At 40.5% G+C, this 16,074-nt stretch overlaps 1 protein-coding gene across 9 annotated transcripts in view; it reads right to left on the reverse strand.

Annotated features, from left to right (window-relative positions):
- Nucleotides 1-2,262: 2,262 nt before the first annotated feature.
- LOC127556878 (zinc finger protein 420-like) overlaps nucleotides 2,263-16,074 on the reverse strand; it is a 75,075-nt gene continuing 61,263 nt past the window's right edge. For 2 of the 9 annotated variants that reach the window (XM_051990367.1, XM_051990366.1), the window contains 4 exons: nucleotides 11,984-12,189; nucleotides 9,972-10,098; nucleotides 8,987-9,055; nucleotides 2,263-5,364 (listed from right to left, as the gene is read on the reverse strand). In XM_051990367.1, the coding sequence (XP_051846327.1) occupies nucleotides 3,404-5,364; nucleotides 8,987-9,055; nucleotides 9,972-10,098; nucleotides 11,984-12,016 (2,190 nt within the window). In that variant the 5' untranslated portion in view covers nucleotides 12,017-12,189 and the 3' untranslated portion in view covers nucleotides 2,263-3,403. The remainder of the gene's footprint in view (nucleotides 5,365-8,986; nucleotides 9,056-9,971; nucleotides 10,099-11,983; nucleotides 12,190-16,074) is intronic. The other 7 variants (XM_051990374.1, XM_051990369.1, XM_051990370.1 and 4 more) reach the window with 5 other exon arrangements.

Consider the following 16,074-nt stretch of genomic DNA (forward strand, 5'->3'; position numbering starts at 1 on the left):
GTAAACTTCCCACAAAATCAGCAAAGGGTTCATTTGGCCCTTGTGTTATTTTTGTGAAGGTTTCACCCTTGTCATTCTTATTGGGAAGCGAAGTGCATTCTTTGATAGCATTAGCAGCATTTTGCCCATATGCTGCTAAGGGGTAATTAATCTGTACTGAAATTTCTGCATAAGAACCTACACCTGTTAGTTGGTCCAGGTGATTGAAGGATTAAGTCCACTATGACTATTTTGTTGGGCTTATATCCTACAGAGCTCACTATATTCAGAAAGCCACAAGAAGTTTTGTCCAGGTTCTAAGCATGTCCTCGCTATAGATTTCCAGTCCCTAGGGGTTAAGACTTCATAAGCCAAATTCTGTAATAACATCTTAACATAAGCCCCATAAAGAGTGCAAGCCTTTTTCAGGTCTTTGAGGATTTCTATATCAAAAGGAGCGTATCTTCTACTTTCTTGACCTGAAGAGTCAAACTCTTGAATCACTGGATACATTTCCAGTTGCAAATCACTTAAATTCTGGCCTTCTTCCCTGGCTTTAACTACTGCCTTTTGCAATCTAGTCATAGGAGAGGGTGATTTTTGAGGGGGAGGTGCTGGTAGTTCCTCTGCATCCTGGAAGGTGAAATGGATGTCTCAATGAGACAACAAGAAATCAGTAAAGCAAAACCAAAAAAAAATTAAAACATAGAAAAAAGTGTAAAATACCTAATTGGGAAAACAACTGACTTGGAAAATAGATCTCCTTATTAATCAGACATCAATCATATACAAAATCTAAAATAAGGTCTTGAATATTTCAGAATTAAGACTGACTACAAGATTTAATTTTTACTTACAGTGGTAAGATAATCATGTTCCCTCTACAAAAGTACTCACCTTTTGTGAAAAATATCAATGGATATACCCAAAGATAATAAAGAACTATCCAATCCTGTACTTACTGCATTTATTGGCTTTATTTCAGGGCAATCAGGATACTATTTAAATAAGAAATGTAATGCCATACAAACTGACTACACCATCACAGAAGGCTGAAATCTTAGCAATAATCCTCTCAACTAACCATGTTGCTCAACCACTCAATATTCTTTCAAGAGTAAATACACAGTGCAGGTGTGTTCTCATTGTTGGTTTTTGTTTTTTTTTGCAGAGGCAATTGTAGTTAAGTGTCTTGCCCAGGGTCACACAGCTGGGAAGTGTTAAGTATCTGAGGCCAGATTTGAACTCCTGTCCTCCTGACTTCAACACTGGTACTCTATCCACTGCACCATCTAGCTGCCTCTGTTACCATTGTTTAAAGTGATTCTGAGTATAGTAGGCTATGATTTTGTCTCTTTGAACATGTTTAATAACTGAACATTGTTTTCCCCAGGCAATATGCAATTTGGAAATTTTTTACTATCTACTTCTAAACTTCAAGTCTTTGGTTATTGTTTATTACGTGTCTCAAAATTATTTGTGTAATGTTGAACATAAAGACATTTATTCAACATCCAGCCATTCTGGAGAGCAATTTGGAATTATGCTCAAAAAGTTATCAAACTGTGCATACCCTTTGATCCAGCAGTGTTTATACTGGGCTTATATCCCAAAGAAATCTTAAAGAAGGGAAAGGGACCTATATGTGCATGAATGTTTGTGGCAACTCTATTTGTAGTGGCTAGAAATTGGAAACTGAGTGAATGCCCATCAATTGAAGAATGGTTGGGTAAATTGTGGTATATGAATGTTATGGAATATTATTGTGTGGTAAGAAATGACCAGCAGGAGGATTTCAGAAAGGCCTGGAGAGACTTACATGAACTGATGCTGAGGGAAGTGAGCAGGGCCAGGAGATGCTTATATACTTTAACAACGATACTATATGATGATCAATTTTGATAGACATAGCCCTCTTCAACAATGAGATGAACCAAATCAGTTCCAATAGGGCAGTACTGAACTGAACCAGCTACACCCAGCGAAAGAACTCTGGGAGATGACTATGAACCATTACATAGAATTCCCAATCCCTCTATTTTTGTCCGCCAGCATTTCTGATTTCCTTCACAGGCTAATAGTAAACTATTTCAAACTCCGATTCTTTTTGTACAGCAAAATAACCGTTAGGACATATATGTTTTAACATACTTAGCATGTATTGGTCAACCTGCCATTGGAGGGAGGGGAGGGGGTGGAGGAGAAAAATTGGAACAAAAGGTTTGGCAACTGTCAATGCTGTAAAATTACCCATGCATATAACTTGTAAATAAAAAGCTATAATAATAAAAAAAGACATTTATTCAGATATGAACATAAGGAGTGAACATTCAAGGATGATTTTTTTTTTTTTTTGCTGCATGTGGAAATATCCAATAATGGGTTACTGGATGGATCCAGCCATATTACTAATGTAGAGTTGAAGTTATGCTTGCATTCTTCCAGAAAAGGCAGAACTAGTGTTGGTCCTAGAGAGAAACATCTGCATTTGTCAACACACTAGCCAAGAAGACGAGGGCCCTGAGGATGCACGGAAACCTCAAAAAAAGAAACGATGGGAAGATGAAAGCAAGATCTCTTGGGTTAGGAGAAGGGGGTTAGGATATTGATCTCTCTCCTGGCAATGTCGATCACAGTTGCCTACAGGATGGAAAAAAGATTGCATTGGACTTATGTGCCTTACCCCTCCTATGGTTAAACATGTCACTTGGTATGATAACTTGACCTTGATAGTTGTAAATGATACTGATAGTTTGGGAGGAAAAAGATATAACTTACATATTGTAAATATATATAAGATTGTACCTTTACAGCTTTTAGCTACCAGTGCTCCTAGATGTTTTCCTAGTGTTAATTTGACTTGTGAGGAGAAACAAAGCATGACCCATAGTCTTTTGCTGAATTCCGAGAAAGTCCAAATTTTTGAACATGCACAATAATGATGAGTGAGGAAATTGTTTTTATATTCCCTGGCCAGAAAAAATATGTCCATGTCACCAATACTTAGACCTTATTGTCCCATTTTGTCCCTTTTTAGGCAGAAGATTTACACTGGCTCAGGTTTTCCCTGTAGCTTGTCCTCTCATGAGAACTCACAATTTAACAAACTAATTAAAAATGGAGCTATTTTAAAAGAAAATTGGAACATGGAACACATTACTTATCACACAGATGGAAAGCCAAAGAATTTGGGAATAAACAAGAGAATGAAGAGGAAAATTAAGTAATAAAAACAATTTAAAATCAGATAAAATTTCTTAATCATTATTGATCGAGAAAGTAATGAAATGAGCCTGAATGTTTTTCCACATGGATTGTGTGAATGAAGTTTTATGTCTAGTATGGGATCTCCCATGTCTAGTCTAGTCTCAGAATAATCTATATTAAAAACTTTACCATGATCCAGACACTCAAAAGTTTTTCTCTAATATGCACTCTCTGTTATTAAGCAAGATTTGAACTCTGCCTGAAAGTTTCCACATTCATGAGATTTCTGTCCAATGTGGATTTTTTCATGTTTACCAAGACTGTGGTGCCGTGTAAAAGTCTTTCCACATTCATTACATTCATAAGGCTTCTCTCCAGTGTGGATTCTCCAATGGACAGCAAGACTGGAATATTGTGTGAAAGCCTTTCCACATTCATTACATTTATAAGGCTTTTCTCCAGTATGGATTCTCTGATGTTTACCAAGGATGGAGCTACTTATGAAAGTCTTTCCACATTCATTACATTCATAAGGCTTCTCTCCAGTGTGGATTCTCTGATGTTCTGTGAGACTGTTTGTGTGTTTGAAAGCCTTTCCACATTCATTACATTTATAAGGCTTCTCTCCACTGTGGATTCTCTGATGGGAAATAAGACTGGAGCCATTAATGAAATCCTTTCCACATTCACTACATTTATAAGGCTTTTCTCCAGTGTGGATTCTCTGATGGGAAGTAAGACTAGAGTGAGATGTGAAAGTCTTTTTACATTCATTACATTCATAAGGCTTCTCTCCGGTGTGGACACTGTGATGTTTCGCAAGGCTAGGGCCATCTATGAAAGCCTTTCCACATTCACTACATTTATAAGGCTTTTCTCCAGTGTGGATTCTCTGATGGGAAGTAAGCCTGGAGCTACTTATGAAAGCCTTACCACATTCACTACATTCATAAGGCTTCTCTCCAGTGTGGATTCTCTGATGGACAGTAAGACTAGAGTGAGATGTGAAAGTCTTTCCACATTTGTTACATTCATAAGGCTTCTCTCCATTGTGCATTCTCTGATGTGCATCAAGATAGGAGCGCTTTGCAAAAGCCTTTCCACATTCACTACATTCATAAGGCTTCTCTCCAGTGTGGATCCTCTGATGGACAGTAAGACTAGAGTGAGATGTGAAAGTCTTTCCACATTCGTTACATTCATAAGGCTTCTCTCCAGTGTGGATTCTCCAATGGACAGCAAGACTGGAACACTGTGTGAAAGTCTTTCCACATTCATTACATTCATAAGGCTTTTCTCCAGTGTGGATTCTCTGATGTTTAGTAAGAGTGGAGCGATATGTGAAAGTCTTTCCACATTCATTACATTCATAAGGCTTCTCTCCACTGTGGATTCTCTGATGGGAAGTAAGACTGGAGCCATTTATGAAAGCCTTTCCACATTCACTACATTTATAAGGCTTCTCTCCACTGTGGATTCTCTGATGGGAAGTAAGACTAGAATGAGATGTGAAAGTCTTTCCACATTGATTACATTCATAAGGCTTTTCTCCAATGTGGACACTCTGATGTTTAGCAAGCCTAGAGCCATCTATGAAAGTCTTTCCACATTCACTACATTTATAAGGCTTCTCTCCACTGTGGATTCTCTGATGGGAAGTAAGACTAGAGAGAAATGTGAAAGTCTTTCCACATTGATTACATTCATAAGGTTTCTCTCCTGTGTGGATTCTCTGATGTTGAGCCAATTTGGAATAATATTGGAAATCCTTTCCACATTGATTACATATATAAGATTGTTTTTCTGGGTGAATTCTCTCAGGTTTAGCAAGCATAGATTGCCCTCTCAAAGTCTTTCCATGTTTCTTACATTCATAAGGTTTCTCTCCATCATGGATTTTCTGGTACTTGGCAAGGGAAGAGAGTAAAAGAAAAGCTTCATCACATCTATGACACTCAAGTGGTTTCTCTTCACAATGTGTATTCTTATCTTCAGCAACACTAGAACTCTTTCTTAAAGCTTTTTTGTGTCTATTCCATTCACAACCTTCCTCTCCAATGTGTTTTCTTCTGTGGTTGGCAAAAACAGCCCTGTATTCACGATATTGAAAAAAGTCATTCCATGAGATCATTTCCAGATTTGCACTCATCTCCTTCATACCAAACCGTGTCTCTGCATCTAAAAGAAACAAACACACACATGTATAAACATACCCTATAGAGGTGGCTGATAATAAAATCATTGACTTTTAATTTCTCCAGGCAAAATGTTTTCAACCTGAAATAGACAGAATCAATCATTTTTAAATGCTATTAGCTCACACCAATAAAGTGATTCAATTAACACAGAGGTTCACACACAGTAAAATGTTATTGGACGCCCACAACAAAGCTGAGACAAAGGCAAGGGGAAGATTCTCATAATCTAGAAACCAGGCTATGAGCTCTGAATGGCTGAATAACCTGATCCAAATCTCTGCAGCAGAGATTAGAACTTGAAACTGGAAACTGAGGCTTCTCAATCCACTGCACTAGACAGATGTTCTCCATTTTACTTCCAATCCTTTCTTTCAAATTGAATCTCAGGCACCAACTAGCTCTGCATCTGTGGGAATGTGCTTCTTTGCCTCAGTTTTGCTGTAGAGTGAAGGTAATAATTGTACCCACATCCCAGATTGTTGTCAGCATCAAATGAGATAATACCGATAAAACTCTTGGCACATTCTCCAATTGATAAATGGTCAAAGGATATGAACAGAGAATTCACAGATGAAGAAATTGAAACTATTTCTAGCCATATGAAAAGATGCTCCACGTCATTATTAATCAGAGAAATGCAAATTAAGACAACTCTGAGATACCACTACACACCTGTCAGACTGGCTAGAACGACAGGGAAAGATAATGCGGAATGTTGGAGGGGATGTGGGAAAACAGGGACACTATTATGTTGGTGATTCTTGTTCTTCTTTAAAATAACTTTGGAAGAAACATCTTTTTGTAAGAGCAGATCAATAATCTATCAACTCTAATGAGTTAGCAGTTTGTAAAGATTCCAACACTAATACATTGTTAGTGGAATTGTGAATACATCCAACCATTCTAGAGAGCAATTTGGAACTATGCTCAAAAAGTTATCAAATTATGCATACCCTTTGATCCAGCAGTGTTTCTACTGGGCTTATACCCCAAAGAGCTCATAAAGAAGGGAAAGAGATCTGTATGTGCACGAATGTTTGTGGCAGCCCTCTTTGTGTGGCCAGAAACTGGAAACTGAGTAGATGCCCATCAATTGGAGCATGGCTGAATAAATTGTGGCATATGAATATTATGGAATATTATTGTTTGGTAAGAAATGACCAACAGGATGATTTCAGAAAGGACTGGAGAGACTTACATGAACTGATGTTGAATGAAATGAGCAGGGCCAGGAGATCCTTATATAATTCAACAACAATACTATATGTTGATCAATTTTGATGGATCTGGCCATCTTTAGCAATGAGATGAATCAAATCAGTTCCAATGAAGCAGTGATAAACTGAACCAGCTACGCCCAGCGAAAGAACACTGGGAGATGACTAAGAACCATTACACTGAATTCCCAATCCCTATATTTTTGCCTGTCTGCATTTTGGATTTCCTTGTACAATATTTCACAGTCCAATTCTTTTTGTACAGCAAAATAACAGTTCGGTCATGTATACTTATTGTGTATCTGATTTATACTCTAATATATTTAACATCTACTGGTCATCCTGCTATCTAGGGAAGGGGGAAGGAGGAAGGAGGGGAAAAAATGGAACAAAAGGTTTGGCAATTGTCAATGTTGTAAAATTACCCATACATATAACTTGTAAATAAAAAGTTATGGGGAAAAAAAGTTAATTGGAAAAAAAAAACCTCTTGGCACACAGCAGGCACCATATGCTCATTAACTGCTATCATTGTCACTAGTGAAGATCACAAGGGCCTGGGGCTCCTGGTGCTGTTATGGAATAACCAGAAGTCTTTCCCTCCCATATCCCTAACCTAAGGGAAGCTGTCAGGTATGTAAATTAGACCAATGATGCTCCAAGAATGAGGAAAAGATTGGTCAATAAGAACCAGGAAAAGCCAGAAAGTGGATGAATTAGGTTTGAGTTCTTTCTGAGTAAGATGGTGGTCTCCACTCCCATTCACAAACTGATAAATGGAGACAGAGAAAATCAAGAAGGCAGAGTCAGGTTCACTCTTGTCAGTACTTTGTTCTAAGAGAGGACAATGACATAAGGGAGGTCACGCCATGACATGTGAGTGACTTGGATTTAAGTGAGTGATGGCTGCACTTTCCCCCAAAGAGACATCTGTGTCCTGTGGCCAGTTCTAAATCAGGATTAGTGCAGATGGCTCTGATTGCAGGGGGAGACCTGGGCCTTCTTAAGGTAAGGTCTCCAACAGGTCTCCTGTGACTGAGGCTGCCCCATCCAGTGATTAACACTAGAGAGCAATGGAGGCAAAGAATCTCCTCTCACACCTAGGCTAAAAAAGTCTCAATAAATAAAAATGAATGAATGAGTGAGTCTGGGAAGAAGCTCAGGGTTTCTGCCCAAACCAGAAATGACTGCGATTTACACTTAATCTAAGTCAGTGAGGACCCAAACAAAGACCAAATGGGAGTTAGCAAATGACAAATGAGAATCAGAATGATTTTGTTTGAAGGTTTGTTCCTTAAAAAAGAGACTGGAACAGTTAGATGGAGCAGTGGATAGAGCACCAACCCTGAAGTGAAGAGGACCTGAGTTCAAATCTGGCCTCAGACACTTAATACTTCCTAGCTGTGTGTCCCTGGAAAAAAATCACTTAACCCCAACTGCCTCATGAAAAAGAAAAAAAGAAAGGAAGAAAAAGAAAGAAAGACAGAAAAGAAAGGAAGGAAGGAGGGAAGGAGGAGAGGAAGGAAAGATAAAAGAAATCTATTCAGGGTTGGTTCAATGGTGAAGAAAGAGGGGGGAAAATGCTTTTAAGAGCATCTGTAGGTAAGGGTATATGATATCCTAGGTGGATAGAGGGAAGGAAGGAAAGAAGAAAAGAAATAGTGAAACAGGCAAGAAAGGAAGAAGAGAGAGGAGAGAGAGAGGGGGGAGGGAGGAGGGAGGAAGGGAGTCTTCCAACTGATCTAGTCCAGTTTATGGCCAACTTTCCTCAGAGGTTGTTGCTTTTCCTATATATCTGTGCTTAACTGTATCCTGTGTAGGGGGAGCTGGAAGAGGATGAAAGGGAGAGGGGGAAATTGAGGAAACCGTGAACAGCAGAGAATGAAAGAAAACCTACAAGGAAGCAAAAAGTCATAGAAGGTTCTGAATACAATATCTTTCATTCATGGTTTATGGAAATTTATTATTACATATGAATCCTCCCTTATGTTCTGATGAACATAAAACATTCTGTAAAATTGTTCTTTTCTGTCTTTTTCCATTTTGTTTTTAGTTTTAAATAAATATCAAAAACGTAAAAATAAATGTTTTTTGGATTAAGGAAGGCCTAAGAAAAGATATATTAGTCTGAGCCCTCTTTCTTTGGTTGTAGATAGTTGGACATCACAAAATTTCCAACAAAGACTTCCAATAGGATCATTGATCCTTCCTTAGAAGGAACCTGAAAGCCATGGAGTCCAATCCTCTCATTTTATAGATGAAGAGACTGAGGTTCAGAGGTTCATTGAGGTGCTCAGGATCTCACTACCACAAGAGTCTGAAAAAGGATTCCAAGCGTGAAGCCTCTGGGACAGCATCCTGCACCCCAGCTTGCAACTCACTCACCAGGACAGGAGTTCTTTAGGCCTCCTCTCTCCACATGGGAGAAGAAATCTTCTCTGGGAACTGGAAGTCCTGGGGAGGGGAAAGATAGTGGATGTGAGTCTTGAAACTTGTCATTCATTCCTAATTGGAACAGGGCGCGGGGAAAGGGAGGAAGGTCCACAGGGTGGTTCCAAGGAAACTCAAAGATGGTTTTCAAGATGCTTATTGCCAGGGGAAGAGGGTAGAGGGAAAGGAGGGCATGCAGGTAATCTGTAAGCAGAAGATCCTGATTTTTGCTGCCTTCTTCAGAGCAGCATTACAGACAGCTGGTAGCACAGAGAAGAGAGCACCGGGCCTGCAGTCAGGAAGTCCCGAGTGCAAATTTGGCTTACGACACATTCTGGCTACATGACTCTGGGCAAGTAATTTCATCTGTTTGCTTCAGCCTCCAGACCTGTGAAATGGGGATAAAGATGGTGCCCAAAACAAAGGGTTTTGGTGGGGATCAAGTGTGATAATGTGCATGAAGGAAGCTCTGGGCACAAGGCCTGGATCCCAGCAAATGTATGGCAAGAGCTCCTCCTTCCCTGTACCTTTACAGGCTTTTGGGGGATGTAGGAAGGAAGAACACTTGCTGTGTTGGGGATTTATGGGTTACACCAGAGTCAGTGAGATAAAAATTTATCTTTTTTACCCAAAAGCACATTGCAATGACAAAGCTTCCCCCAAAGAAGAAGGGAGTTCCTTCTCCTATCCGATGCTCAGTGAAAAGGGGCAGGACCAGTTTTCAGAAGGTTTGCAGGCAAAACTGCCAGCTTCTCATCCTACAATGTAAAGACCACTCATAGAAGGGCAGGCAGCAGGAGGACCCTGTCTCTTGGGGACATGAGGCAGCCCTTGGGCCTTTCTGAGAACTGGTAAAAGCCTGAAACTCTGCACCCTAGGGAGGGGATGATGACCCTCCTATTGATGACAGTTCCAGAGTTCCAAGGGAAGCACTCCTTACCTAGGGAGAGCAAGTTCATGGCATTCTCCAGCATGACCTCCTTGTGCAGCTCTTTCTGATCCGGGTCCAACAGACCCCACTCCTCAGGGCTGAAGTCCACAGCCACATCCTTGAAGGTCACCAGCTCCTAAAACACCAAAACCCAGAGGACATAAGAGTTGAAACATGCTTCCTAACTGACCTAATCCAATGCTCCTCAATGTACAGAACAGACCTGAAACATAAAGGAGGGATCTGCCCAAAGGGGACAGCCCTTACAAGATTCAGAGCCAGCAGTGAAACGAAAGTCCCCCAAAGACCAGTGGAATTTAGAGAAACACACTTTACATTTTCATTTGGAATAAAATTGAGAAATTTCCTAAAAAATAGGAAATGGTACTACCTGTGGAAACAGAAAAGTTATGGGTTTTATGAGAGAGAGATGAGGATTTTTGGAGGTGAAATCAGACAGTGCTATGTTAAGAAAATGCCATTAAATGTTTGCATGAAGCTAGTAAGTGTTGTGTATTGTAAGGCTAAAACATTTCCATGACCACTAAGGAGAAAAAAAGATCCTGTAAATTTTCCAAAAGCCAGAAATTAAGTCTTACCCAGATGAAAACATTATCCTTTACTTCCAATAATATTTTATTTTTCCAAAGGCACATACAGATAGTTTTAAACATTCATTTTTGTAAGATTTTATGTTCCAAATTTAAGAATCACACACATCATAATGTATCTGGCCCAATAGTCATCACTTTACAAAAGCAAACTGAAGCAGAGAGAAGGGATTTACCCAAAGGTCACATCCTGTATGAGAAACTTGCAAGTACAATCATGCAAAGACCTTCCACCTACACTGTACAGAGTAGTTGTGGACAGAGATGCCGACATGTTGTCTTCCATGTTAGAATGGAACCTTCTTGAGAGCAGGGACTGATTTTTCCTTTGTGCATCTCCTCTACATTCCCACAGAGCCTCTTCCCTTTCTAAATGCCTGTTGCTTTGACACAAGCAATGGTAAAGGGAGAGAAAGTTAAAGTATGAGCTGAGTATGAAGGAGTGATTCTAGAAGTGCCTAATTGCAGCTTTGGGAGCATGGAGGGGTTTCAGGAGATAAAGAAAATAAAATGGAACAGCAGAAAACCTACTAGGAAGTCAAGAAACACTGGACAGGTCTTAAACCATGGGTAGCATTTATTATGTAGGTTTGTTTTATATCAAATCTGCCGTTATGTTCTGCTGGTTGCCTGAAATTTTTTTACTTCTCTTATTTTGTATTTAGGGTTAAAATAAATCATAATAGGGCCATTAGATGATGCAGTGCCTAGAACATTGGCCCTGAGTTTCAAGCTGTGTCACCTTGGGCAAAGTCACTTCACCACAAATATCTCGGGGAAAAAATTATAATAATAATAGTAAAAAATGGCAAAGAGAAGAGATTCAGAGAGATTTGGGAAGATCTGTGTAGCCTGAGGCAGCTGGAGCTGAGAAGCAGCAGGAGGAGAATTTCTGTTGCTCCCAGCCAGGGAGAGGACAAGAGCTAGGGAAGCTTCCAGGGTTCTGCTCAGACAATACTTAGGGTCAAGGGTTTCTGGGAAAGTCGATGGGTATAAGAAGGAGCATGGCCACAGGACACAGAGAGTGGCTAGAAGCTGTGTGTGTGTGTGTGTGGGTGTGGGTGTGGGTGTACAATGGGGAGATGGTTCTGGACCAAAGCAAAGACAAGATACCTACAAGATAAACACTAATGAGTTACATGGTCATCCTTGTCAGTGACTTACATTGAAGGAAAATTTAAACAAACATGTGGGGGCAACAACTGGGCTGAAGATGCCAAAGGGACAGTGATCAGTCCAAAACCTAGCAGAGAGGAGGGCAGTGTTGTTATTACTCCAGTCACTTTCCTGCCCATTTTTGTAAAGGATCCACAGTTAAGAGAGATGGCCAGCCTCACAGACCATCCTCCAGATCTGGGAAAATGGCCTCTTGGGCTGATCTTACCCACATCTGTAGCAGAATACACTCACCTGGGGTGGGGCTCTGCAGCTCTCAGGGGCCATTCCTGCTGGCTCCAGGCTCCTGACTTGGGCCAGGCCTTGGTCCTCTGCAGACTACTGGCGGGAAGGGAAAGGAGATGATAATAACTGAACAGATGTCATTCCCTTCTTTTCCTAGACAGGGAGCTAGCCTACAGGAAATTATACAGGGTGTGGTTCCAGGAGAGTTACCAAGTCTGGGAAATGAGAAAAAAACACAACAAAATAAAAAAAAAAAATCTCGTATAATAGAAAAGTATTTTAGTCAAAGGGAAGGTCAAAATACAAACTCACAACAATACAAGATCAAAATGACTCCAATGTGAAATTGCTAGAATAAAAATTGGGAAAAGAAATGAGAGTAGAACTAGAAAATCATGAAAAAAGAAAAAGAGTCACCAGTTTGATTTAAGAAAAGAACAAAAATCCACTAAAGAAAACAACTCCTTTAAAAGAATTGGCCACATGAAAAAGAAGGTACACTAAAGAAAACAATTCGTTAAAAATTTGGAAGCTAATATAAATAAAACAGACATGGAAAGAATCCACTGATCACTCCTGAAAGAGATAACAAAATGAAAACTGCTAGGAACATTATAGCCAAATTGTTGAACTCACGGGTCAAGAAAAAAATTTGGAAGCAGCTAGAACCAAGTGAAATATTGTTTAGGCACAGTCAGGATTATAATATGATATTCCAGAAGGTAAAGAAGCATGGCTTACAGCCAAAAAATGACAAAAAATACCCAACAAAATTAAACATCTTTCAAAAAGGAAAACATTCAATGAAAAAGAGAATTTCAAACATTCTTGATGAAAAGGTCAGAGCAGAACAGAGACTCCAAATTTTCAAATAAAAGACTCAAGAGTAGCATAAAAAAGGAAAGAGAAAAGAAAAAGAAAAAGCTAAATTAAAGAGTCTAGATTAGTGAATGTAAGAGAGTTGTTATGAATCCCCTTTAAATCAGCCGCAGGTTTTAGAAGTGAAAGAATTCACTTATTTCCAAATTATTAGTTGCAAAATGAAAGTTTATTGTTAGAAATCAGTTTACCCAGACGTCTATAGTGGTAGATCTATGGAAAATGGAGTTTTGTACTGCGAGAATGCAGTTCTCAGTGGACAGGAGGTCCTAGTAGCAAAAGATCTACCAAGGTCCATCTGCAAAAGACCTTAGTTGATGGAAGCTACTATATTGAGTGTCTTGCTGGGGGCTGGGACAGTTGGAGTAGAACAGGTCAAACCTGGTGGGGGGTAGGGGGTGGAGTCCCAAGTTGGCTCATCTACAAGCTGGGTTTCAGATTGACCTGGAATTTGCATAGAGTTTCTTTAATTGAACCTATCCCACCTAAATAACAGATTGAAATGGTTTGTCTTGTTTCCCTCAGCTGGGGTCCCTCACTGAGGCAGAGTTGAAGGAGATTTTCTCCTTCAAGGATTTTTGGAGTTTCAGGGTCCCTTCTTTACCTACATAAGATAATACTTGTAACTCTAGTTAAGAACTGAGTTTCTACTGGCTTCTTTAGCCTTTGTTCTCTAAAAGGACCCAGACTTTGGGAAGGAGAAGGAAGATTGGGAAGTCAGTTAATTAAATTGGGACAGAGGAGGAGAGGGTGGTGAGGTGCAAAGCCCCAACCTCATTACCTCCTCCAGAGCCACCTGGTTCCAGTGGCCAGATATAGATCAGAATGATGGAGATGGCCCTGGAAGCAGTGGAGACCATGACCTTAAGCTATGCTCTCAGTCTGAAGGAGGCAACATCCATAGAGGGAATAAAGCCTGGAAAGGATTAAAGCCAACAATGACCTCTTTTACCCGGTCAAAAACAAGTCAGGGAGGAAAAATTCCCCAGGGTTATTGGCCATAGGAGCAGGCAGGAGTTTACATAGACAGAAGGGACAGGGAATAAGATGACTGTGACTCCCTTCCTCTCCCCCATCTTCCTATAGACCCAAGAGGCAGGAGGGATTTGGGGCCCCAGATGGCATGAGAGTGTTTGGGACAAAAAGAGAACTACCCAAAGTGACTACTACAGAAATCACTCATAGAAAATAGAATTACTTATTAGAATCTCGAGAAGCGGACCCCATTCTGGTCTGTGAGCCGAATTCACAGCAGGACAGAGCTACTCCCTCGAAAATGTTCACAACTTTTATACATTTCAGACAAAGAACCCCCAAATCCCGCCCTCTATATGTTGTGATTGGTCACATCAATCTATTCCCCTATTTGGTCAGTAGAATGCAGTAGATGTACAGCTTTCTCACCAATGTCTTTCTTTGAACAATAGAATATAGTCCAGACCTTATCGAAAATCACATGCTTCCTAAACTGAGGCTTTAGCTAACAGTCCCTGATCAACATGTTTTAATCTGTAAGTTCTTCACCTTTTCCCCACACAAGAGTGTTTAGAACTTCAATGTGCCCTGAGTCAGAAATCTCCCTGCCAGTGATACTTGGTCCTCCCAGCATCCCTTCTCCCCAACAGCCATATTATCCAGACAACAATCTGAGTGAAGGATCCAGTAGAATACTAAGGGCTCTAAGATGGAGCCCCCCGGAAAAGAACAGAAGAAGCCTAAAGCTGGGAGACAATCAAGTATGGTATTCAGCTCCCAGGACCTGTGGTGACAGAGGGGGAAGGGAACTCAGAAGCCTGGGTGAAGTAATAAATTTAAGTGTCCAGAAATGATTTACATGGGTAGCTGAATCAGGGAAAACGGGATGACAACCCTGAAATCTAAAAAGAAGATGGGGGAAGGTTCCTAAGACTCTTGGATAGATTTTAGGCTTAGAATCCTGAGAGGGAATGTGGAAACAGTGAGCCACATGCCTCTGGGAAGGAGCCCAAGATGTGCGGGTCCAGAGAAGTTGGGCCAGGAAACACCTTTAGTTCCTGCAACCAAAGAAGGTTCCAGGGGGCACAAAGGCAGAGTCTGCGGAACCTCATAATAAACCATGTCTGAAGGCTCACAATCAATTCACTAAGTAGGACCTGGAGGCAGATAATAATACACCAGATGAGGAGGCTTAAAGTGGGACTCCTGGGTCACTATGGAGAAAGTCTACCTTTGGGCATATATAACCCAATGGTAAGCTTGAAGAAGAGGGCAACACTGGATATTTGTGAAGTGTTTGGGAATCTGAAAAAGAGGTAGGGGCCAAGAATTCATTAACTAGCTAGACCTGGAAGGAAATTGTTCTGACAGATGGGGAGGTCACTGGCCATCAAAGCAAATAAAAAGTGTGAACGCTTATGCAAGGGCAGCCAGCAGAAGTCAGGATCTGTTAGGAGCCCTGGCTCACACCTACCTGGGTCCTACCCAGTAGGGAAGTTTTGCAGTAAGTAGAAAATGGCAGATCCAAGAGAATGCCCAGAGATCTCAGTTCCAAGCCTTCCTGCTTCCCATTAATCTATTCCAGGAAAGCCTCTGAGGCTTAAGAGCCCCAAGCAGCCTAGCCCCTGAAGCCTGGAGGGTGGGACCTCACTCCCAAAATCATCCAGGGTGATGAATTCGATATGCTGCCTGCCTCCCCTATCATCACTGGATGATTCGGAGTGCTGCCCATCATCACTGGAATGGCTGTTCTCCAGTCCTAGACTTTTCCCAGACTTCCAAATTTCATCCTAGGACTCATATTTCACCTGGTCACTTACCCACCAGGCTGCCCATCTTATTTCCCATGAGGTCCTCCTCCCCCAGGCTTCCATCACCTCATGTTTTGTTGGAAGAAGTATTGAGGACTTTTATCTTGCCACTGGATGTGGCAGAGCACTGCCTCCCTTACATCCCATTCAAATACAAATCAAGACATCTCCCTTTTATAAGTGGTCCTTTTCTAGAATAAAATATTATCAAAAGAAATTTCTTAGGTTCAGAAAAATGAAAACTTTCTAGAAGCCTTTACATAATGATGCCAATATGATTTTCATGTTAATTGATTTCATATTCATTCTGGATATAACATAAGAAATTACAAAAGAAAATTGCCCTTAATTTCTAAAACAAGAGGATAGAAGTCGAAAGGAAAACAATCTAATGTTCACCAACTGAAAGAGATCAAAGGAGGAAAACTTACAAGA

Source organism: Antechinus flavipes, chromosome 3 (assembly GCF_016432865.1).
Source record: "Antechinus flavipes isolate AdamAnt ecotype Samford, QLD, Australia chromosome 3, AdamAnt_v2, whole genome shotgun sequence".
Lineage (NCBI taxonomy): Eukaryota > Metazoa > Chordata > Mammalia > Dasyuromorphia > Dasyuridae > Antechinus > Antechinus flavipes.